Source organism: Lepisma saccharinum, chromosome 2, assembly GCF_977018435.1.
Source record: "Lepisma saccharinum chromosome 2, izLepSacc3.1, whole genome shotgun sequence".
Classification (NCBI taxonomy): domain Eukaryota; kingdom Metazoa; phylum Arthropoda; class Insecta; order Zygentoma; family Lepismatidae; genus Lepisma; species Lepisma saccharinum.
In genome coordinates, this window is record NC_139230.1 from 195,306,687 (window position 1) to 195,319,095 (window position 12,409).

General features: G+C 34.1%; 1 protein-coding gene across 2 annotated transcripts in view; it reads left to right on the plus strand.

Annotated features, from left to right (window-relative positions):
• Window positions 1–11,823, plus strand: part of Spt-I (serine palmitoyltransferase subunit I) — a 48,529-nt gene extending 36,706 nt beyond the window's left edge. For both annotated transcript variants that reach the window (XM_083117826.1, XM_083117827.1), the window contains exons 6-10: window positions 406–535; window positions 1,137–1,334; window positions 4,033–4,144; window positions 4,803–5,056; window positions 8,559–11,823. In XM_083117826.1, coding sequence (XP_082973952.1) covers window positions 406–535; window positions 1,137–1,334; window positions 4,033–4,144; window positions 4,803–5,056; window positions 8,559–8,723 — 859 coding nt within the window. In that variant the 3' untranslated portion in view covers window positions 8,724–11,823. The remainder of the gene's footprint in view (window positions 1–405; window positions 536–1,136; window positions 1,335–4,032; window positions 4,145–4,802; window positions 5,057–8,558) is intronic.
• The last annotated feature ends 586 nt before the right edge of the window (window positions 11,824–12,409 follow it).

Sequence of the window (12,409 nt, forward strand, 5' to 3'; positions counted from 1 at the left end):
TCGTTCTATTTCATTCTTTTGCCTTGCTTTTCTATGTCTAGGGTTAATCATGACAATGAGGATGGATGTTGAACTGGGTGACGGACAAACACAATGATATACATCCATGCCTTATTATATTGAATGTTTTATTTTCATTTAATCACAGTTAAGGTTGGGATGAAACAATGAATGGAAGCTTTTCTCTTCTAAAAGGAAGGAACTATGTTATGAGAAGTCATTACATGTAAGTTTCTTCTGGAGTATTTTCCTCATTTTTCATGCCTTCTGCTATCATTGTTTACCCTTCTTGAGTTAAAATCCCTTTACCAGCCCTTCTCTTACCTGAGACCTAGAGAATTATGATCACATTGCCTGAAATGAGATTTTTATTTGCTATTTTTGTTTCTTCATTTTCTTTTTCAGAGATACAGATGTGAATTTTGCAATTCAGAAGGGTCTTGATGCATCAAGAAGCGATATTAAGTTCTTTCAACATAATGATATGGAGCATTTGGAGAGCTTACTTCTGGAGCAAGCAGAGGAGGACAGAAAGGTGTGCAAGTATAGAATGCGAATTGTTGAATTTTGTTGATTGTGTCTAGTTATTGTCTATACAATATGCTTGCATTAGTGCATGTACAAACTTGCATCTAGTGTTATATTCTTAAAAGGAATCCACACAAGGTGAAGCATGTGTCGTGTATTAGTACTATGTGTATTTAATGTGTGAAGAAATCAGAAAAACAGAAGAGATTAGTACATTCAGTTTAATATGTATGTTAGGAAATTCATTCCACAAGTCCTTGAATTTATCACTCTCTAAAAATCTCTGAGCCACTAGTGCTGTAAATCCCATTCTACAGTTAAGCTGTAGGATTCTCATTCTTTTATTGCATCAACTTTCAGGACACTCCAGGCTTACTGTCTCTAACAATGAACAAATCATTGGCCAGTACAAATGTTTCTGAAGATATTGATTTCTTTTTTCTAGATTGTAATAGCAGTCTCAAAAAATATAAAGACAGATCACCCTTGATTATGGAATGAAAATCAAGATGTAGATTATTGGATAAAGTAACTATGTATCTGATTAATTCCAGTGCTTTCTGTATCCATTGCCAGGATGTTATATTGATTTTTTCTCTTTTAAACAGAACCCAAAGAAGGCAAAAGTTACACGGAGGTTCCTTGTTGTGGAGGGAATTTACATGAACACTGGAGATATTGCACCTTTGCCACAGTTGATAGAGCTGCGAAAGAAATATAAACTCAGGATATTTGTTGATGAACACATATCATTTGGCACGATGGGAAAAACTGGAAAAGGCTTGACTGAATACTTCAATATACCGGTAAGTAAATTATATTTCTACACAGGGTTGGCTGATTTAACCCTTTTTTTTAAGGATGATTATTTTTTTCATTTTAATGAATAGTGAAGTGGATAAAACCAAAGGCTAATTATCCTCATCTTAATAGCAATAGTTTTGGTACAGATTGAATGCAATAAACTGAGGATAATAATACAAAAAAATCAATGTGCACATTTCATGATTAAAGGTGGTGTATTTAAGCCTCACACAAGCCATAATTTTTCAGTACTTGCAAAATGTGAAGTGCATCCTTGGTGGTCTAGTCAGTAGGGCATGTAACTGCCATGCAGGAGACCCGGGTTCGATTCCTGGGGTGGATGATCTAAGGTCAGAATTTTTCTGACCTTGTCCCCACATAAAGTGGCTCTGGGGCTCACCCAGCCTCAAATCAATGGGTATGGGGAGGAGGTGGCCAGAGCATGGTACTGATCACATCACCTCTAAGATGGCAGAGATTGAGAATGTGTGGGAATCTACCCCCACATCCCTTCATGGCAAGGTGCTATATCCATGGGGAACTTTACCTTACCTGTAGGTCCAGCTTTTCAAGTGAGATTGAAGCATAATTTTAGTTGCTTCTAGTGATATAGCATATACCTCCCATAAGTGTATTTTTTTTTCAGTTTTGATGAATATTGCCCTGTAGTTTGCACTTAATTTGAAGGAGAAATTTGCTATTAACATTTTGTCAGCTCGCCATGACTTGGTTAATTTACTGTATTTATGTGTGTATAGTGTGCGTGCGTGTATAATGTGCACCCTGGTTTTTGATGCGTAAAAGTTACAAAAAATTATATCTCGTATATAATGCACAGTACAATCCAGTTTCAAGAAGTGGCTTCCTTAGTTGTAGGTCGTAAAGCTGTTGCTATGCTGATCAAGAGTGAATAACATCATACCTATTCAATGAGTCACCTGTTGCTATGTAGACCAAGAGGAGAATATCCTCTTGTGTAAACAATAAGTCTCCAACCCATGCCACCTTCCCCTTTTCCCTCTACTGTGTTTAGCATCCCAAAGCTTTCACTCTTTAACCACCGTATTTATTCTGTAATAGTAGAAAGCGAGATCAAAATTACATTATGGATTTTCAGTGTCCAGGAAGTTATTTTCTATTATTTCTCGCCCAACAAATACTGCTGATATACATTCCATGTGACAGAAGGTGCATGCTCGAATTCCACCAGGTTGCACTGCTTTTCTTGGTGTCGCAGAACATTCCATTACAACGTGAAAAAAACATGTCAAATGGCCTTCAAACTTTTATACGTGGTTTTGCTCATTCCTTTTATCCTTTTTCTAAAAGAACTTCAAAATATATACTTTTTCTGTGACTAATGTAACATTTATACGAGGCCCATTCAGGACCTTCAAACTAGCAGTTAGCAGCACAAGATATCTTCCATTAAGGAATTTACACACTCCATATATTGGCCACTAATACATTTTAATTATTGTTTTCTTTCATCCAAAGCACCAGTGGAATACTGTTGCCATATTCAGAAACTGCAGGTTTTAAGCTTTACAATGATATATAACAGATAGGGTTCCGTAAATATGAAAAATCAATGCAATTGTCTCAAAATCATGGAATGATCCTGTACGGTTTCATGTTGGCTGTCTGAATTATTCCGTGCATAATACGGACCACAGTTTTTGGGAGCAAAAATTTTGTTAAAAAGTGCGCATTATACATGAGTAAATACGGTAACAATATTAAGCACACATTTTCCATGATTACTTAGCAAGCAATAGACTTCTACTTTAGGGTAAATAGAGTTAGTCTCTTAGTGCATGTTTTGAAGCTAAAGGTGACCAAAGTTGAGAATGTGCCTATATTACCTCCATGCCTCCCCACCAAAAAATCTAATGGACATCTAACTTTGTCAGTGAGGATGCTTGGTGATTAGATGAAGTTGATGAATGGACATTCAGAAATTACATCCGTGGCCAGATCAAGACTAAAACATAAAAACTTTAGTTGCTAAATAAAAAATCATCCACTTGACATGCTTTGCCACTGAACCAGCTCAAACTTCTGTAATGGGTATCAAATGCAGGACCCTCTGATTACAAGGCAGCTATGTTTGGCAATATACAAATGATAATATTGATAAGAACTTTGGTTTCTTTGGTGACTAAATTTCTTTAATCAACATATCAATGTACTGCACATGTCTCAAATCTTTTTCATAAAAGCATGATATTTTTACATGTAGCTTCTCTTGAAATGTTGTACTTTATTTTTTCCATATTGCGCATGTGTATGGAACACACACAATTCTAGTGCTTTTGGTATTACAACTGCTGCTAGTGGTAGAGTTGGATTGAGTTGGTGTTTGAGGTCCACTTTATGCACAATAAGGCTAATCGGGACTGGGCCTACAGTTTAAAGTAGGATCTGAACCACTATGTGCCTCCACTGGCTAGTGGTAGGAGTTGTACCGATGTTGATAAGATAGAAGACTACATAAAACCAATCTAATTGACATCATAAGTGTGCGTTTTGTTCAATACCTGCTCTCGTTAGTTTCAAATGTAAACTTAAATGATAAATTTATATACTGAGAATGCTGATGTGTATTCAGTTTAATGAAACCACTGAAAATTGTTTTTATACTTACAGTACTAGAACTTAAGCAGATTCATATTTATAAAATTCCTTTATATTTGTCAGGTCGAAGATGTGGACTTAATATCATGCAGCTTAGAGTGGGCATTTAGTTCTACTGGTGGCTTTTGTGCTGGAACTTCTTTTATTGTGGAACACCAGCGACTGTCAGGATTGGGTTAGTTTATTATTTTGTTCAAGTGTTTTTGTTGATCACTCACATATATTTTTGTTTTTCAAACATCCTCTATGCCTTACATTTCATTCCTGAGTTTTACATTTTGCCACATTATACATTTAATTTTCCATGTACAAATACAATAAAATGTTACGAACAGATTTACATTTTATTTTATTTTAAGTGCTTTAGCCATAGGTCCTTGAGGTACGTATAATCGAGGTTTCACTATACTTAGGGCCACATAATTGTGGAGAACAAATCTTGAAAATTTCAGCAGTGGTGTATTCTCCCATGTTATCATGTTTACTACTGGTGAACTAACTTTTTCCATAAAGATAGTAATTGCCGGAAAATTTAAAGTTGTTGGACTTCTGTTTTGTTTTACTTGCATTCTTATATTGGTGTTTTATTTCTATTATATCTAATTAATCTATACGGGGTGCATAATAAATATACACAATAAATAAGAATTGTTGTCATATAGCAGGTCAAATGTACAGAATATGCCACTGAATTTCAGTACAACAACACTATTCTTGATTTAAAAATTGGGTTATGTAAAATAGTCAAGAATGTAAATACAATGAGAAAGCAATGAAAAATTTGTGATTTAATTGTGGCAGTATGTTATAAAGATATTAATTTTCTTTCCCAGGATATTGTTTTTCTGCTTCCCTTCCTCCGCTGTTGGCAGCCGGTGCAATCACAGCCCTGGATCTTATGGAGAAGGACAGCTCAATATTCCAGGAGCTTCAAAGCAAATGCCGGTTTGTTCACGAGACATTCAGTAATTTCAAGGGTTTATCACTCAAGGCACATCCAGATTCACCAGTTAAACATCTTCACATTTCAATGCCACTAGGATCCAGAGAAGAAGCTAAGGCCTTACTGACAAAAATAGTGGATTTTGTAAGTTGCACAACTTTTCCTTATTTGTGAATAAAACAGAATATGTTGTAAGATGTTAACTTCCATGTGCCGAGATATACATTATTTTTACATGTAATGCAGGGAAGTAATTTTCTTTCTCTAAGACCAAATCCATCAATCATTTTGGTCCCAGTTTGATACCTAGTCAAGGCACATACTGGTTCGGATCCAACTTTAAACTGTAGGTCCAGTCCCAATAAGCCTTTCTGGGCATAAAGTGAACTTTAAAAAAAAACATTGAACATTTGTGACCACATACATTGATAAAAAAAAGGGTGAATATATCATTTACACATTCATTGTATTTATATTTTGTGTTTTACATTTATTCCTAGAAATCCAGAATATCTTTAACCCTCCATAACCTGCATGGCGGCACTGACTGCCACCTTTTTTAAAAATGTTTATTTACTTTCCTTACAAGCGCAATAATGGTCGGGAAAGCACTATGTAACGTATCTTCACTATTCGCCCGAAAACATAGAGGCGTTGGTGCCTTTTTTCTGTCGTTCTTTCAGTTGCTTACACGCCTCTGAAGTCATCGGTCCCCCTTTGGCGGCATTCAGTACCGCGTGCGTAAGATAGTTTCATATCTTAAATCACAGCACGCCAGCCTTGAATTGGGAGGAAATAAGAATAATAAAACCATGGTACGTTGTTCAGAATGCAAATTATCTGAATGCAGAAACTATTTCAGTACCCATATAAAATGTCAGAGTTGTCAAAATAACGATATTGAAAAGTGACAACGTTTGTTTCCTTATATTTGAGTCAGTATGTCCTTTCTTGCATATACCTCGTAAACGTAGGAGAAACAAATTGAGATTTGAACATTTTAAAAATATTTTGTAGGTTTCTTTGAGGTGTGTTTTCTACATTTGATTGCTTTTTCTGCGAGTGAGTAAGATTTTGACAGAGTTTGGGAACAAATTGTTCCTTTCTGCGCCCATATAAGTTGTACGATTGCAATTAGATTTGAAAAACATACATTGAAATTTTTTTAAAAATACTTTGAACATTTTTTGAAAATACATTGATAATTTTGTGAATGGTGAGTTAATTTTTTAGTGCCTTCATTATATGGTAAAGTTTTAATTACTACCTAGGTAAACATGTAATTCAATGAGACACTTGTATTTATTTTACTTTTCTTTTAATAGCTGTTGAAGATGTCCGAAATAGACATGTTTGCGTTCATGTATATTTCGCCTGATTTCCAGTAAGTGCTAGTGTAATTCAACCTTGATTTGCATCAGTAATTAATGTAAATAGCGTTGGTTTTAATGAGGTGACACTTGAGTTCCGCACGCGGGACATTTGTGCTTCAATGAGGACGTGGATGACGGAGGGTTAAGGAATTTCATCAACTTATAATTTTAATATTTTTAGAAAGATTATGTTTAATGATTTTATTGGGTATTAATTAACATTCAGTAATCTCTCATTGTCATTAATTAAGTTGGAAACAATTTTCTCATACTTTGTACATGAAAACCTTATTAACTTGTTACCAAAAAATTTCAACTTCTAAATATACGATTTTGAGTTGTCTAAACTTTTCAAGACTTCATCTGTTTTCCAATTGGAATTAAATTAGAGTATAAATTATTCCTATAATGGACATTTTAAACTTGGCAAGAACTTTATAATAATAATGCGAGTTTTAAAGAAACTTTACATATGCTGTATTTATTAGAGTACACCATGCAATTTTGATACTAGAAAATTGACTGTGTATCTTCCATGGGTACAAACATTCCCAACAAGTATTAAGACTATTTATCCTGTGTAGTTATACAACCTGTTGTGCACAGGATAGCGAGAAAGGCTCTCATGGTGCTTGTTGCTGAAAGGTAAAATGTGAAGATGTTATCCATAGGAATTGAACACACAAATTTCAGGCTGTGAGTGTGTTTTCAGGCTGTGAGTGTGTTACCACCAGGCCACTTGGCAGCCAGACAATTTTTTTACATTTTGAAGCATGCTTGGAAAGCTTCAAAACTTTGAACAACTTTCTCTCGGAAGTAGCTGGCTAGTGCGCACTTGTCTTGTCCCAAACTTAATTTCCCTAGCCATGCCCTCTCCTTGTAAAATACATTAAAAATCCTATCCGGCTAAGGTATGTAAAGGTTATCACCCACCGAGACTGGAAACGTGCCACTCCGAACCTCGCGAGTGGAAAATTCCATGTGCCGTTCCAAGGGTAGTCTGCCCATGTACTGCACCGAACCACGCCGCCACGCGGAACATTTTCCATGCTCGCCTACAGCTGGACCGAGCATAACGCTTGCTGGAGCTAAACAAAGAGACTATGAATCACACGAGAGGGCATTTGGTGATGCAGCTAATGGAAATTTTCCACCCCAGAAACATGACACTTCTAGCATGGAAATTCTGTACTTTTTTTTCGTGCATTTCGCTGTAATGGGCATTGCACCATTTCAATAGAAGTGGCAACAGAACTTCTGTTGTCCACATTTCCTTGATCTTGGTGGGTGTTAAGCTTATAGAACTTTGAATTAATGGATACTTTGTATTATCCATAGCTTTTTTACCTCATTGATTGCAATGACAAGGTTGAAAATGATGATTTTATGAACTAAATGAAAGAACAAACTGAATAAAATTTTCCCAAAAGTCTTTCACTCAAGCCAAAAACATTTGGTCTCAAGATCATGAGTTGATCCTTCAATGAAACACCTGCAAATATAAGCTGATACCATTACATTGGTAGTGAACTGAGCTGTAAAATTATTATTGTCATATCTGAGGATAAGGTAATCAGTAGAGGGACATATTTTTGGTAAATAAAAAAGCAAAATTTCGGTCCAAAAAAGAATCAATTTCGGGTTCAAAAGCGGCAAATAAAATAAAATTTTGGTGTTATAGCAGTGAAAAATTGGATCAAAAGCTGTATATAAAATTATATTTTGGTTTTAAATTTGTGAATATAATCTTAAATTTGATTTAAAAACTGCACTTATTACACAAAATAAACTAATCCCTTCAAATAGCACTTTTATGTAGTTACCAGAGTATTAAGTTTGTATAAAGGGGTCCATTTTTGCTTCTCAAATATTTACAGCAGAATTTATCAATTTTTTCGTGAATTGCATAACTCACAGGATAATTCAAAGTTCAGAAAGTGTTGTCTGTAAATGAAACTCTAAATTTCATGTTTGAGAATCTATTTCGCATTTTGCAGTTCCTTTCGCATTATTTTGTGACAAAAACAGGATAGGAAAATGCACCTCACACCTTTCAGAAACATGAAAAATTAACATTACAATGTGTTTTCACCAAAAACGAAATATGTATGCCTCCAGTAATGAAGCAAATTTGATCTGAGATATAAGTGCCGTTATTGTAAGTTTTGAAATCTGGTCTATACATTGCAGCATGATTTCAGGATCAATTGTCATTCTTTGATACTGTTACCTTTTTAGTAGTGTTGATGAGTTTTCATCTTTTCTTATTTTAGGGTCTAAAGAATGGTGTGGCATTTATCACAGCAGCATACCTAGAACAGTCAGAAAAATTTCTTCCAGAGCCTAGCATTCGTGTCACTGTAAATCGTATCCTTACTGAAGAGGAAATTAAGTTTGCTGCATCAATCCTTGAAAAAGCATGTGTGGAGTTCTTGTGAGATTTATTGTTCCTGGGAGTGTAAGAATTGAACAATAGAGGACAGAACTTAAAGGATTGTCCCTGCAAGGAATTCTTCCTCTTTTGATAATAAACACGTCACATCCACCGTGGAAAAGTATGGACCTGGACACACAGTTATTTCAATAGTGATCATGTAAAACGTATATATTTTAAACCTCCTGTATTCTATGCTCAATTGCATGATCTATGCAACGTAATAGACTTTGAAACATTGCCAATATATTATTGCTTGAGAGTTCTACACAATTGTTATAAACGTAATCCAGAATATCTTCACATTGAATATTCATATTTTTTTTAAATAAGATGTTCTTTTTAATTTTCAAGAAAACACATTTTTGATAGTCCTGTTCAAGCTAACAATTTATTTTGATATTAGTATCTAGAATACAAGAAGCACTTGTTTTGTTATTTACTCATTACAAAAATGTGCATCACAATACACATTTCAAGTTAACCTTTACAAGCAAGATCATTTTTCGCAGGTTATTTATCATGTTATTGAGAGTAAGTCACCTTGCTGTTCATATTCTTGCATAAAACATTCCCTTTGTTTAATCAATCTAAATCATGAAGAAATTGCATTTTTTTATCAGCTTTGAGTTAGCATAATGCTCTCGTTTTGTTTTATTTCTGAATTATTAAAAAACAAGCATCAGCTGTGGGTTCACATAATTCTCTTTTCTTATTATTTCTAAATCATGAAGAAAAGTAATTTTTGCATCAACTTTGATTTAGCATAATGCTTTTGTTTTGTGTGTACAGTGTTTACAATTATGAGCAATGCTTCAGTTTTTCAGTGATTATTTTTCCAGGAAGTTATTTTAGTACTTTGTAGTTGCATGTAGGGTGGTATTCATGTGTATATAACTTATTCCATAATTATAAAGACACTGTGAATTCACCTTTAATAGTCTCCACACCTGGATATTCAATACTCTGTGCACTTGTTCTGAAGTATGGAACTTTCAGAATGACACTTTATGAGTTAAAATATTGTCCACTTCACCCTAATGTGTGTGTGCTTAGAATCAGTGTGTAAGTGTGGAAACAACTGTAAAAGAGTTACAAAAAACATGTGGTCAATTTCATGCAATGTAGCTTTTTAATGTCATGGAATGAATTTCCTTTCACATTATCTACCAGTTCATTTAAACTTGTTCATTATCAAACAGCACTAACATTGAATCCCACAAATTTCAAGTATCTGTACGTAATAGTAAATTACGCACACAATTTCATTTGTGATATGAATTTTGGTGGGCTGTCTTTCCAATGAATCTACTTTGCAAGTAGTTTATAAAAAGATTCTTCAAGAGCTTATGTCATTAGTTGTTACCAAACTGAATTCAACCACCTACAAATCAAAAAATACGTATTGTGAAAGGGCAACACACACAAAATACAAATAATAGCCTTGATATCTAAATGCAAGAATGCTGACATAAGGTGCAAGTTGGATACACTGAGTGTTTTCACACAAAATTGATATCTTAATTTATGGAAGAAATGCTATGGTATTTTACATAAATGTTCGTTGTAGATATTTGAAAGTTAAATTTGTCAAAAGTACATTATCATTTTATTATCCATATATTAACAGCAAAAAAAAAAAAAGAACCTAGGCCAGATTTGTTATTATTTAGATACAACCAGTTTTTTTACTACTCTTTTCAGTATAATTTAATTATAGAAGTTCATATTATATTTTAACAGAAGTATGTGCATTATCTATGTGTGAGTTTTGATTTCCAACATTTACCCTAGTTCATTGTAACCATGTATATGTTTATATAAGGTGTATGGGTCCCAAGTTGGATACCCAGTGGAGGCACATAGTTGCACTTTAAACTATAGGTTGATCCCAATTAGCCTATCGTAGCATAAAGTGGACAAACCAACCAACCGAATTCTCTCCCATTGGGAATTGAACCGGGGACACCATGATGACAAAGTCATAACAAATCTGCCCTAACAGTGTATTTTGGCAATACATGCTACTTTAAGGTAAGGATCTACAATAATAGTGCAGTGTTCCTAATTTTATTATTGCACAGTTTATTTCTGTTTGAATACTTGGGTATACTCTGAGGCCGGAAATAGAAAAGGTTTGTATTCTGATGTAGTAAGAAACAAAGAACAGGAATTTTTGCAACTAAGAAAAACTTATTCATGTATATATGGTAATAATTATATGCTTTGGAAATGTAATTTAGTTGCAATCATATGCAGAGAATTATGTACACAATTTCATGTTAAGAACGTTAAATAAGAAAAATGTTGAGTTACCATGCTGTACATAATAACATAAGAAACTGTAACAATATTTAATGCCAGGGGGATTTCCCCCTTCAGTATTCCTCTTTTTTCACACTCAGTTTTTGTGTAATGTAACTTTTTTTTTAATAAAGGTGTGAAAAAAATCATTTTCAGTATGAGTGATAAATAGCAGCATTAGTGTTAATTGACTACATGAAAAATAATTATAACCACAGTGAAGTTGAGGAGTTCGATCAATGCTTAGCTGAGGTTTAAATTCACTTTTGTCATTTTTATATGAAGAACTAACTCTTGAAAATGGTGCAAAATTTCAGAAAATATGAAAGACTCTATTTATAACTTTGGAGGTCATATTTAAGGAAGAGAACACAAGTGAGAATTTCTTAACTGTTTGTTGAATCTGCAGATATTTTCTGTGATAAAAACTGCATTGTATGTATTTTTAAGAAATGAATATTTATCATGTTTACATTGTAAACATTCTGATTTATATACTAAAGCTTATTTCCTGTTACTTCATTACAAAGGAGTTGAAAAAATATGTATATATTGAATTAGTGTAGGTTACGCATTTGTATGCTGTGAAGACAAAATTTGCTATTTAGGGGGTTTTGCAATTGAACAAATGTTAGTTTTTCCATATATTTGTAATTTGTTTAGTTCTTTATGTATAATTTCCTTGTTACAAATTGAGAAGATTTTTGATAGTATTAATACAAAATATCCACACATTAACATAAACTGTATTTTTTGCATTAAAATTGTCTTTCTGCCAGCAGTAAAGAGTGTATTTTCATACGGAAATAAACTGGATCTTGTCAAGCATGTTATGGCACGTCTCTGCCCTCCAAAGTTGCAGGAGAAGGTTAGGGTGTCGAAAAAGAAATGTAGGTTTCAGCAACAGGCATGTTGGTCTCTGCTGGAATATGTGAGACTCCTCTCGCACAGAACAATCAATACTGCTTTCAATGTTGACTTGAAAACTGACAAAAAGTAAAGGTGCTTTGTATTGATTGTCCGCAAAGGACAAATAAAGACCGCACCCCACCAAAAAAACTGCTAGTGCACAATTCACACCTACACGTGTTAGGCGTTTTTCAATATTATGTAAATTTTAGAAGTATCACCTGGGATCGAACCTGGGTTCTTGTAATTGTATAACACTCCTCTATTTTTACATTTAAATGTCCTTATTTTATGTCAGTTTTTTGCATCTTTAGCCTAATTGCAACAATGATTGATGATTAGATAAAGACACACTCAAAAAGCACCCATTCCAAAACTTCAACTCAAACCTGGGAACTATGGTGACAAGATTGTGAAAGTCAACCGTGTAATTCACTTGGCTACTGAGGTGGCTAGAAGTAGCCAATATTATGACAA